The 12,857-nt window shown below is 45.0% G+C and overlaps 1 protein-coding gene across 1 annotated transcript; it reads left to right on the top strand.

Moving 5' to 3' along the window:
• The first annotated feature begins 777 nt into the window (after nucleotides 1-777).
• gpr137bb (G protein-coupled receptor 137Bb) lies at nucleotides 778-9,479 on the top strand. The gene is made up of 7 exons (XM_040146251.1): nucleotides 778-1,200; nucleotides 6,327-6,376; nucleotides 6,610-6,832; nucleotides 7,047-7,196; nucleotides 7,357-7,485; nucleotides 8,194-8,315; nucleotides 9,347-9,479. The coding sequence occupies exons 1-7, from the start codon at nucleotides 778-780 to the stop codon at nucleotides 9,477-9,479; spliced, it is 1,230 nt and encodes a 409-aa protein (XP_040002185.1).
• The last annotated feature ends 3,378 nt before the right edge of the window (nucleotides 9,480-12,857 follow it).

The following is a 12,857-nucleotide window of genomic DNA, read 5'->3' on the forward strand; positions in this document are numbered from 1 at the left end:
CAGTTATTTGTTCATTTCATTTTTTTATTCGTTCCTTCAGAAATTAATTCATTTTTTCAGTAATTTGCTCATTAATTAATGATCCCTTCGTTTGCTTTTCACTTTCGTCATTAAATTATTCATTTGTTCATTCATCAAACACTTCTTCCATTCATTTGTTCACACGTTCCCTCCTTCTTTCGTTGGTATAAATAGATATAATATCATTTATAACAGATAAATACTCATAACATTTACATTTGCCAACAACTGTATTAGCTAAGAGCTAACAACAAAATATATTCATCAATATCCACCAGTGTGTGAGTGACACTGGCCACTGAAAACCAGTATCAGTCGAAGCGTCAGTGTGATGCTGCTGTGACACAGTAGATGTGTGTGTGTGTGTGTGTGTGTGTGTGTGTGTGGTGGGTGGGACCACAGATCCCAGTTTACCTCTCTCTCCTTCCAGATCCATCCCTCCACCTTCCTCTCCTCGCTGCAGCATCCCTCCTCCTGCTCAGCCAACCATCTGCCGGGGAGCTGGATCATGTGACTGACTGCCACATATAGCGCTCCACAAGGCACCGGCAAAAAGAGGGGAGGTGCCTCTCCTCCTCCTCCTCCTCCTCCTCCTCTGAGTCAGACGGTGTGTCTGGAGGAGGCTTGATGGATGTGAAGGGTCCGTCTAACGAGTTGAGACACGTTTCTTCTTCTTCTTCAGCCGGAGATCAGAGGCTGCTGCTTCGTCTTTAACCCCCTCTCCGTCCCTCCCTCCTGCTGGGGAACACAGGGGGGATGAATGGGGAGGCGATGGAGGGGAACCCAGCGCAGGAGCAGCAGCAGCAGCAGCAGCAGCAGCAGCATGCCGGTAATGGCTCCCACCTCCCTCCCCCTCCCACCATCGCGCCGGCCATCCCCCCCTATGTGAAGCTGGGTCTGACCATCGCCTACACTATCTTCTACTCGCTGCTCTTCGCCTTCATCTACGCCCAGCTCTGGCTGGTGCTGCGGTACCGGCACAAGCGCTTCAGCTACCAGACGGCCTTCCTGTTCCTGTGTCTGCTGTGGGCCGCCCTGCGCGCCCTCCTCTTCTCCTTCTACTTCAGAGACTGTGTGACCGCCAACGCGCTCGGACCCTTCGCCTTCTGGCTGCTCTACTGCTTCCCCGTCTGCCTGCAGTTCTTCACGCTCAGCCTCATGAACCTCTACTGTGCACAGGTGAGGGGGACTCAGAGAGTGGTACCGGTGGCCGTGGTGGAGAAACTAGGGACACTGGGAGTAGCTGTTGGGTTCGGACTCTGGACTTGTGTCTGGCAGCATAAACTTTGATCCAATTTTCTCTAAAGATATAATCCCTACTGACTTAATAACACTGAACAGGTTCCCGTGATCAATTGAAATGAGGAGCAAAACCTCAAACTAAATAACAAAATACATTGTTTATTAATGAGTTCTCTGAGCTGGTGCCGCTGTCAGCAGAGTACGTTAGTCGGTGCCTTCCAAAATGACTTGGTTTAGGAAACTAAAACTACCAGGTAAAAGGTTAAGCCGGTGGTCGTGGTGAAAGAGCAACTTGCCATCAGCTGAAAATCTTGCTTTTGCTGACCTCCAGTGCTTTAACTTCTCTCCTTGCCGCATCGATGTAGAAGCGTACTCCAGGGTGTTGTGGGTGCACTGTGACGTCACTGCTGGGTCCGGTTACAGGTGTCACAGAGCACACTTCCGACCACACCCAACCACAGCCCTCAGAGGTGAAACGAAACGTAAATCAAACCCACAAAACTTTACGTTTAGCCCTTAAGACACGAAAGATACCAAATATGTCGGACTGAAACTTGGGAAAATGCTTCTGCAGTGATGCATAAGTCGTACAAAGGATATTTCCATCTGACTGAACGGTGCTAGACTGGTTCCGGACCCGTAAATCGCAGCCAACATCTCAGATTTGTTTTGCATTCCAGATCACGTGTTGTGCTGTGCTGAAGGTTAACTCCAGCAGCTGGGGAAACAGTCAACCAATCAGAGCTTGGCAGGTGGGAATAAGAATGTGGACTGTAACTCCCTAAATAACGACTTAGCTACTTAGCTACATAAATGAAAAATAGCGCCAGGAAAAAGGCCGACAAAATGCAACAAGTTTGGATGAGATGGAAACAGCTGCACAGGTTGTCGTAGTCCGACTTACAGAAACGCTTAGACTCATGTATTTCTTTAATCATTAACTCATTAATGAAAATCATTGACTTTGTCCTGGCAAACATGACCATAGCTTCTGTGTCCACTGAAAATAACGTTGAGATGGATACAGTGCTCGTTACCGACTCGTTAAGGAAAAGCAATGCAAGCCCCCAGAATGTCGGACGAGTGGTTTGTACTAGTCTGAATTCCACTTGAAAGTAAATTTAAGAGGAGATTTGGGGATTCAGGAGTATTTAATGAGTTCAGAAGTCACGGAGCAGGTCTTGATGGACCGTTGCTTTGGAGGGTAATTAAGCAGTGGGAGCATTCTGAGAGCATTAGATCCATAAAAACACATTCAGACATCAAACTAGCCTTCACGGCCAATGATGTTGACCATACTATAGTACGGTTCTGCACTGCAGCCTGTGACTGAGATCCAACCCCGGACTCTACTGGGATGTTTAAGAGCTGACCTGACTATACCCAACTGATACTGCAAAGTTTAAGACCTGAATCTGACTCGAGACCTGGAGCTGCCATATATTTTTGCTTTATCCCACCCACTCTGGAAACACTCTGTCTCTCTCCCTCTCTGCCTTGGGTTTGTGTATCTAGTTGTGTGTGACACGCATGGACATGGATGATCGGGATAGTCAGAGACAGAATAACATTTCTTAAGCCGGAAGTGTTATGCTCGTACCTGAAACAAACCCCAATACTTTGTTGGGACCTGTCAGGTTCGGGATGGGTACAGGTAGATTTTGTAGAATCCATCCAAGTAAGAGCTTGGAGTATTTCACCAGTATAACCATCATGTTCCACTGGTAAACAGCAAAGAAAAACCCAAGGGATTGTATGGTAAGAATTTGAGATTAGCTGTTAGTTCAGTTTTCTTCAGTTCACTATGTGCTTTGGTCCCTGCTGGTGGTTTTCTTGTAGGACGGTTGTTTCCAGTTGACCACTAAAAACCAACGCACCTACATGGTTATAAAGGGCGTAGACATCTGCGGCTGACATTACAGATGACGGATGACCGGTGGCTCTGTTTTTACTGATCCTTTACGTCTATTTTCGTTGATTGCTATGGTGAGGAGTTGGTTGCACACTCAAGGCTAATGATGATTTGTCTGCATGAAATACCTTAATTTAGCAGACAGTTTTGTCTTTAGCAACTGACATTTTTGCTGTCCATACACACATCAAGGACACGCTGGAGGATACCTCAATTTGTGGACAGGAGGAGGTGTGAATTAAACCACAAATGCTACAAGTATTGGATGATGACCCTCTTTACCACCTGAGCTAGAGCTGCTTCTGTAGTCAGTGAACCAGTTCGAGGGGTTTTGTTTTGCAGTAAGTGGCTACAAACTTAAAAGGATGCAGCATCTGACGACAGTGTTGAATGGTATAATGGACTGACAGTATAATCGTATAAATTCTGCCAGTTTGTGTAGTGATAAGTGTAGCAGCTGCCTCTTATCTCTACCTTTTATACCCATTCATCCACAGCAGCTGGTGGATTCTGAAATAGACTGGAAAACAAAGACACTGTTTTCTTTTCAGACTAGAGAGGAACCCTCTTTACCAGCTGTTTTCATACACTTGTCCCTGAGAGCAGGGATCAGTATGGTTGTTTTTTCCAACCAAACACTAGGGTGTCTTATTTCCTAAATGAGGGCACCTTCAGGAACTAATCGATGAAATAAACTGCTGGAGTGAAAAGCGACAGACTGTTGGCTGCGCTAACATGGACATTTGGCGTCCTCCACACTCACTGTCGGTCTACGACCTGGGCTGCGTCGTAGCGGAAGTGTCTCCAAACCTTTTGAACCAATGCCTGCCACACATTTGCCAGCCGAAAGGTTGGGGCCAGGTTATGCTAGAAGAGAAGCGGTTAGTACAACATGCTGTCAGAACACGTTGGAAATCAAAGGTGTTTATAGTTGTTTCAAACAGCCACACTGGAAGGCGGAGTGAGGAGCCAGTCGTCATAGAGAGTAGTGAGATGTGATTTCGTTCAAATAGGGGGATAACGTTGCACGTTTTCAGAAGATATTCATAGTGTTGCATTCATTTGCACACAGAAAAAGTGACAGACATTGTGGTGTAAAAAGTGAAAAAACAGAGAAGTTCAAACCCCGGATCGTTTCTCAGGGTTTCAGGAATTTACGAGGAACTGCCGAACACAGCCCCCCTATTCAAACGTAGGGAAGTTGTGAGGTTGAGGGGGTCTCAGATGCTGTTCAACCATCTGACAAGCTCTTCTGATGAAGCGTAGTGGCAGCTCACAGCTCTCCTGAGGGGACATTTTCCTCTGAGTCCATATGGGCCATCCAAATATGTTTGCACAGCGGTTCAGGTACTGAGAGTAGAGATCTTTATGTATCTTGATTCAAAAAGGCCTGTGGGAAAACCAACCCCAACTTGAAGTGCATGAATTAATGATGAAAAAATGAGACGAAAATTGGAAGGGGCCCGAGGACATTATGACCGGCTCAAAACAAAACTTAATATAATTTGGACGTGGCCCCACTAACGTCCCAGGTCAGGAAAAAATAATATCAGACCTTTGATTGACAGCTGTCATGGGGTAACGACAGGATCAAATGTTGTCTCTTTGCTTTTGCTGTCTACATTCTCTGTCCACAGTCTGTCTTTTGTCTCATAAGCCCAAAGTTTGTGGGGGACGTATTGAGCACATAACTTACATGGTCAACTCTAACTCTGATTAGGCCGTTTTTTTCTTACGTTGCAACTATACTGGTGCGACAAAGTAGGTCCGTTCCCGTGTGTGATTTGTCCGTGCATTGTTTTCCTCCCTCAAATTGCGGGAGCTTGATGAATGACCGATATAAGTTATGATGCAGTTCAATTACATAGTCAAGGGAGTAGAAAACAACTGTGTGCTTCTGCATCATGAGAGAATCAACCCAAGTTCAAACGGTTGACCCCAGGTTTTCGCCTTTGAGCTTTTGAGTTTTAATTCAAAACAAAGGGAGTTCTGTCGTGTCTCCAGTATTTGAGTCCATATGTTCAAGTCTGCAACGGGGCATAAGAATTTTATCAGTAGTGGAGCCTAAAATGTAGTTTGTGTTGAGGGTCTGGCTAGAGGGAAGGTCATAGAGTCAGTAAAATCTAGAGGGTTCATCTTCTGGGGAGCAGGAATTTGATAAGACATTTTACAGAAATCTGGCCGAGTCAGTGCAGAGTTGACCTTCTGTCCTGAAGCCGTGTTGGAGAAAGTTCATGAAGTGTTCAAAATTAAAAAGGGACATGGACTGGGGAGCATGTGCATGTGCCGTGTCAATTTTAAGGCCATTAGAATAGAAGATTTTAATATTTCTTGCGTCCAGTTGGGAAATCGGACACAATGGTCATACAGGGGCTCCCCCTGGGGTTGTGGGATCACCAAAATCCTAAGGATACATCATCGGGGCAGCATTAACATGGGCACTAGACGTTGGATTATCTCGCCTCGGACCAAAGGTTTGGACCCAATGAGTGACCTCGGTCGACACAGCAGATGCCATGAGGGAAACCATGAAGCAGTTCAGCAGTGAAGTCTGCAGAGTCCGTTTTACAAGCTGTACATGGCCACCGACTCATTGGTACTAATCACAGCCACTAGCCCGATTCTAGGACTGAACTGCCGTAATTTTGTTTTGGCTTCATACACTCAGTCTGACATCATGTTCACATCAGCAGATTTTGTTGTTGAGAAGGGGAGGTCATTTAGTTTTGTTTGGCCCAGTAGGGAGCGACGTATTCGTCCCTTCAACGAGTAGACACAAGTAGACACCGGGGCTGTTGTATCGGTTGCTAGGACATGTTGTGGTTTGTCACGTTGATCAGAGAACTCTCATGTCTGAAAGCCGACCTGTCCACTGCTGTACAGCTGCGTAAATCTCCTCTACACTCGTCTCCATTTTTCTGCCGCTGTTTTTCATAGATGTAGCAGCGATACAAGCTAGCTATGCAGGAAGATGACGTCGCCACTGTTATTCCCTCCCACGGAGCTCTGATTGGTCGACTGTCTCACCAACAGTGAGCGCAGGATGAGATGTATATGACTCGCCGAACAACTTCAGATGTCTGAAACCAGGCTGGAGAAAAATGTGTTTTTTGAACGGGAATGTGTGTGTAATCATTCTTTTTCCACACAGGTTTACTTTAAGGCGAAGTCCAAGTACACACCTGCACTGCTGAAGTACAGGTAACTTCAACTGACTCATTCTGCTTAGATGGAGTATTTGTAACTCAATCAAAATGGTCACCTGTTCTAAAAAATTATTCATAAATCAGACCAGACTGTATGAAACAGTAAAACTATGTATTTGATTTTAAAAGTAGTGGCTTTTTGAGCATCGCCCTCTTGCTTATAAAACAGTTATAGGTCATAGATCGTAGTTTGTTGTGGATAAACACTTTGCGGTTTTTCTCCTCCAGACTCCCTCTGTACCTGGTCTTCCTGGGCGTCAGTCTCCTCTTCCTGGTAGTCAATCTGGTCTGTGCCCTGCTGGTAAAGATGACCGCCGCCGACGTCAAGACCATCGTCCTGGTGAGGGTCACGATCAACGACAGCCTGTTTGTCCTCTGCGCCGTCTCGCTGTCCGTCTGCCTCTACAAGGTCGCCAAGATGTCGCTCGCCAACATTTACCTGGAGTCAAAGGTAAAGTCCGGATGCGGACGACGCAGGTCTCTCTGTGCACTTGTAAAATTCACAAACATGACGCACCAGAAAAACACTTTTGTTTTTTTTCTGGCTTCACTGGTGTGGAGATGGAGATTTTCTACAGACTGAGCTTTCTTCACATCTAAATTCTAAGGTTTTCCATGACTGTGAGGAATCCTCTGTCCTATATAAAATCTCCCTCTGTGTGCAGGGGACGTCCGTGTGTCAGGTGACTCTAATCGGCATCATGGTGGTGCTGCTGTACGCGTCTCGAGCCTGTTACAACCTGGTGGTGCTGGCCCTCGCCGACATCGAGACCATCAACTCCTTCGACTACGACTGGTACAACGTCTCAGACCAGGTGTGCGTTGCTGTAGATTTTGAGCTGGCCACGGGTGTCGTTCACATTCACGCGGAGTTCACTGGTTCTTCGGCGAGGTTTCATTCTGAAAACAGTGTCTCGGTTAAACAGAAGTTTTTGCCCCCGACCTCTGACCTTTGACCTGTCTCCGTGTCTCCAGGCAGACTTGCGGTCGTCACTGGGAGACGCTGGTTACATCGTGTTCGGCGTGATTCTGTTCGTCTGGGAGCTGCTGCCCACTTCGCTGGTGGTCTTCTTCTTCAGGGTCCGACGGCCGCCTCAGGACAGGGTCAGTCCTCCCGGCAGGGTCAGGTGACCTCTGACCTCTGCAGGTTGCTTTTTATAACACAAAGAGAAAGGACAAACGGGACTTTGACACTTTGAGAAACTGTCAGAAAGTCTTCATTAAGAGACGCGTTTTGCTTCTTGTTCCTTCGCTGTGCAGAACGACGTCTGTGCTTTTCACCTTCATCTGCTGAAGGAGAAAACTCAGTCTACCACCTGGACGTACCTGTAGGATTTATCACATCGCAGCCAGCCACGGTCCACTATGCAACTCACACAGGTGTCATGTGGAAACTCGAATCCGGGTCCGGTGGACCTTTCGGCGGAGCAGAAGGCGGCGTCTGGTGTCCGACAGCCAAACTTCACAAACGCTCCATATTTACAGATTCAGAGATTCGGGGTTTTTCAGTGAAAGAGAAGGAGCAGACGTTGTTTTAAGAATTTTTAACTTGTTATTGAACTTTTTTTGTGGGAAAAAAAACAAAACACACCAGACACAAATTATTATTGAAAGCAGATTGTTTTATATGTTACATGTCAACTTGTCCACATGACTGCACTGTAAAATTTTTAATCGTTTCTATCTCAAACACGACTTCCTCCTGATGAGTCATCACCATCTGCTGAAACCCGCTCAGATGGTGATGGTTAGCTCGCGTCTGACACTAATTCAGCACATCTTAACGTGTAGTTTGTGTGTATTTGTCCGCAGAGCACCGCTGGGATACCGAACCACATCCTCTCCTCCAGGGGATATTTCTTCGACAACCCTCGTCGGTACGACAGCGACGACGACCTGGCGTGGAGCATTCCCCCCCAGAATGCGTCAGCGAGGTACGAGCATCTTCAGCTACATCGTTTTAGTGGTATTTATTGTTACGTTAACAACGGGTTAAAAGGCTACAAGTACCGTGAAAGCAGTGACTAGATGAAGAGCGGTACCGCTCTCATCAGTCTGGTGAATGTAGGTCTACAGGGTCCACAGCCAGCAGCTTAGCTTAGCTTAGCAAAAGACTGGAAACGGGGGAAACAGGTAGCCTGGCTCCGTCCGAAGCTGGTGAGAAAACGTGGTTTTCGCACTTGTATGAATAAAACACACAAGATATAACATGTTGATTATTGAGATTTACAGCTGCTGGCTGTAGCCTTGTATTTAACTGACAGTTGTTGAACAACTGTTTTCATTTCATTTCAAACTCAGGTTTTACTTCCGATTTCTTAATAACTAAAGGAAACAATTTCAAAATCCACCGGGTTCTCTGTCCCCTCTGGGAAGAGCCCCGGCTGTTCCAGACTTCTTCCGTTGAAGAACTATGGAGGCCACTGTCCTCTCGGGGACTTTCAATGCAGCAGAACGTTTTTCGGTAGCCCCCCCCAGGACTGCGCCCTGACACGGTCCTGTCTCTGTGCTTTGCAGGAAGTTCCTTTGACCTCGTGGCTTGGTTTTGCTCTGATGTGCAGTGTCACGGGAGGCACCTGAGCTAAATTTCGAGTGTCATAGCGAAGGGTCCGAATACTTACGTCAATGTGATATTTCGGTTTTTCCTTTTTAATAAATTTGCAAAGATTTCTAAAATTCTGTTTTCGTTTTGTCATCATGGGGAACTGAGAGAAAATGGCTACGACGTAAGGAAAAGTGAAGAAAAGTGAGGGGGTCTGAAAACTCTCTGAATGCGCTGTGTAAGATTATCCAAGCATGTCCTGGGTGGAGTCAGGCTAACATGACACAAGGATACGTCCACACCTCAGAGTGGTATCCATCTTTTCATCCAGCTCTCCAGGAGAGAGCGACTGAGTGCATTTCCCAAAAATGTTGAACTGTTCCTTTAAACCAGCGGACTGACAGTTTCTGGTCTCTCCGACAGTCTTTCCTCCGACTGCTACGACTGGGGCAGCCGCCACAGCAGTTTCACCGTGCACCCCAGCAGTGACGAACAGCGTCTGACCGCCGCCGCCGCCCCCACCGCCGCCGCCGGAGAGCTCCACCCTTACCCATGACTCCTCTCTCCGCTGCACAGCATCACTCCGCACTTTGACACCGACCAGTTGTTGCGTTTTTTATTATCACCGATGCAGACGTTCGTAGAGTCACAGTGTAGAACGTGTAGGAGAGAAACAGGAATGTTTAACAGGGTTCCTACACGGGTTGTGGTCATCATCTCACGAGATGCTGTGTTTTACACTGTAGCGCCCCCCTCAGGCCAGTAGGTGCAGCTTAAAGGGAAAAAGACTCCAATGATAGATCCAATAATAGTAAATCTTCAACATTTTAGTTGCACGTGGATCTCTAATTAAAACGTACACAGTGACAGACAATCATGCTGATTGGCGGCCACGAGGTTTGGAGAACGCCCAAATCCCGTCCGACAAACACGAATTTTACAATATTTCAAACGTGTCAAAAACCACGACGACTGAGTTGTGAACTTTTCCATCCGTCACGCTGCTGTAGCGCCACCTAGAAGTCAAATGGGCCGTGACGACAAGAATTCAGCAGACTATTACAGGAAAGCAGTAAGTGCTTTTGCTCATCCAATTATGAGGTTGCCTGGATGACATTTGTTGGAGTGGTTATAAAAAAGGAAAAAACAAAAAAAAAATAGGTGAAAGCTTTTGACCAAATCACATGGTCCTCATCAGCAGGTCAACATGGACGAAACAAGAAGCCCTCCAGGAGCTCAGGATGGTGGAAACAGCTACGGCTCCACGGCAACCGAGCAATGAGATTCGTCAAGTGGTGAAAAATAAAAACCAAACTGCTTGGGACGGGGCACATTGCGTAAATCTGGGCGAGAAGGAACTCAGGAAAAAATTCATTTTAAATGCTTTGTTAATAACATCATGGTGGCGCTAGTGAGATCTGAGTTATCGCGTTCCTCCGCACTTCACAGAGGACGACAACACACACACGTAAAGCAACTTACCGCGATGCTCACCTGATGACGCTGGAGGATTTTTACAAAAAACACCAGATTTCTAATTTTTTTTGAATGTGAACAAAAAACGCCAAACCGTGTCGACTGATTTCTGAACGTGTGCGGCCTGGAGACGATGAAATCACGTAAACATTTCCAGACTAACGCTGTGTAGGAGCCCTGCTTCAGAGAATGTCCATGTTTTTTAGAACCACCGTGTGTAAATGATGTTGTGATGAACGTTTTAGAGAATGTTTCTTAATCATTAGGGGAATATTTCAATGAGGATTATTTAGGTAGTCAAACAAATGTGACTTGATTTTTTATTTTGCCTGAAATAAATATTGAATCCGATCAACTACTGCTCCAGATGTGACCGTGATTTTGCGGGATCCTTGCATTTTTTTTTTATCTCTTTTTCAAGGTATTTAGCAAGAGGTATTTTATTTTTTGAACTTTAGATTCTGGTTTGTGACTTTTGAATTCTATCGAACATGGAGGCTGACAGACAAACGATTTCAATTCCTGTCCTGATTAATTCTTGAAAAACACCGTAATCTGCGAGAACACTTGATTTAACATAATCAATATCCTGTAAATATCAGTAGCCGAACACCGCTTGTGTTGGTTCGACGTACATCTCAAAACATCCATGTCTTCACAGGTCATCGAATCCTGGGTTCAGTCTCAAGTTAAAGTTAAATTGTTTCACAGCTAAGAAATATATTTTTTGAGATAATATAACTTGAATATGATTATATAAAAAAAAAAAGAAGAAATTTACAAAAGAAAAAAAAAGTTCTTTGGACACAAAAAGCCTTTAAAAACCTGGAATGTAATGGAACCATCAGACCGTCCAAGTTTCAGAATCAGTAGTGATAGTCAGCATTTTGTCTTGGCCCATCATTAGATTCAGGTTAAAACGGACTCTGTTTTGCCGTGTTGACACTTCTGTCACGATGTTCAGGAAAAAGCCTAAACTCTATATTTCTGACAGACGCAGGGTTTGTACGTTCGTCGTCCAGCTGCAGAGTCTCGCTGAAACTGTACGACACAAAAATCAGCTCTAACAATAAAATGACAAGTTCCTCTGGTTTTCATTAGGACATATTACATCTTTTTTTTTTTTTTTTTTTCTTATTCGCGTCATTTAAAAAGAAATTGACGGGTGAAGTTGGCGATTCACTTCTAATCCCGTTTTGTTCACAGTTTAAACAGCGTCGGAGGTGCTGGCAGGTGGGTTTTTGTTGGTAGGAATGAATGGGGACGCCAGTCGGTCAGCGGGTCCACCACTGTGGTCCAGACCGAAATCTCTCAACAGCCATTGGATGCTTTGTCCTATGTGATCCCCTGACTTTTCTTCTAGCGCCACCAGGAGGCTGATACTTTGAAGTGTGGACATTTATCTTCCCCACACGGACCTGATGTCTTCGTCTCCTCACCGGAAGGGACGAGTGACGTTTCGGTCACGCGATTCACGTACGTCAGCGTTTATTCACTCAGTGTGTTTTATCCACACGACAACAACTTCTCCAGCTCACACTACAGGGTGAAAATGCCGTCACAATGTAAGTGTTGGTGGGAAACCAGCTCGAGATTTTAACCAAAAACCAAACAGTTGCATGATGTCCAGAAATATTTATTCCTCTTTTCAAATAAATATACTCAACGGGTTCACACATCAACATGGGGCAACTAATATTATATATATATATAAATCATATAGATCTGAAAGCAAAAGGAAAAAAACTTGAACCTGTGCTGCCTTTAACAAACTGTACAGATTTGGATTCAACATGAAGAGCGAGAGGATCTGAAGCAGGTCGTTTGGGTTTTTCTGTCTTTTTCTAAAGTGGCGTTTTAAGTTTTAAGGCTGATGAGTGGACTGTACGGGACGTCCAGCCGCTGGAGGGCATGCAAGGCTCGGAGGAAGGCACTCACGCATCCCACACGCACTCTGTGCCTCTTACGATGGACTTTGTATTTTGTTCACATAAACACATACGTCCTCTTACGGAGGCTGGAGTGTGACGCTGAAATATTATATCGGATATTATGGAAGCAAAAAGGCCAAAGTCATTTAGATTTTTATAAGCAACTTAACAACTCTAATCACAGCATATGAAATTTTTCTTTGAAAACCATCTATCTATCTCTGTTTTGAATTCCCCAATTTGGATTTTCAGTAGGTAATTGTAAATTTTGGTGTCTGAATTCGACCGATCCAATTTGAGCACCTTATATACAGTTTTTAGAATATTGGTCACTTACGTGGAAAAAAAAAAAAAAAAAGAAAAGTCATGATTAAGTTTATGAAATCACGCAACTTCAATTTTTTTCTTCTTCCTGGAAATCAAATTTTACTTTTAGGTTTCAGTCACTTACAAGACTAAATTATTTACAGCCTCTCTTTCACATTTAGAAATAACATCAATAATGTAACTAATATGTGTTTAACTGG

This window comes from Xiphias gladius, chromosome 15 (assembly GCF_016859285.1).
Source record: "Xiphias gladius isolate SHS-SW01 ecotype Sanya breed wild chromosome 15, ASM1685928v1, whole genome shotgun sequence".
NCBI lineage: Eukaryota > Metazoa > Chordata > Actinopteri > Istiophoriformes > Xiphiidae > Xiphias > Xiphias gladius.

Bases quoted from the DNA above. Each gene is read 5' to 3' on its own strand.
- gpr137bb (XM_040146251.1), top strand. From the start codon at position 778: ATGAATGGGGAGGCGATGGAGGGGAACCCAGCGCAGGAGCAGCAGCAG. The intron at 1,201-6,326 runs GTGAGGGGGACT...TTTTCCACACAG, and splicing joins TGAACCTCTACTGTGCACAG to GTTTACTTTAAGGCGAAGTC. The intron at 7,486-8,193 runs GTCAGTCCTCCC...ATTTGTCCGCAG, and splicing joins GACGGCCGCCTCAGGACAGG to AGCACCGCTGGGATACCGAA.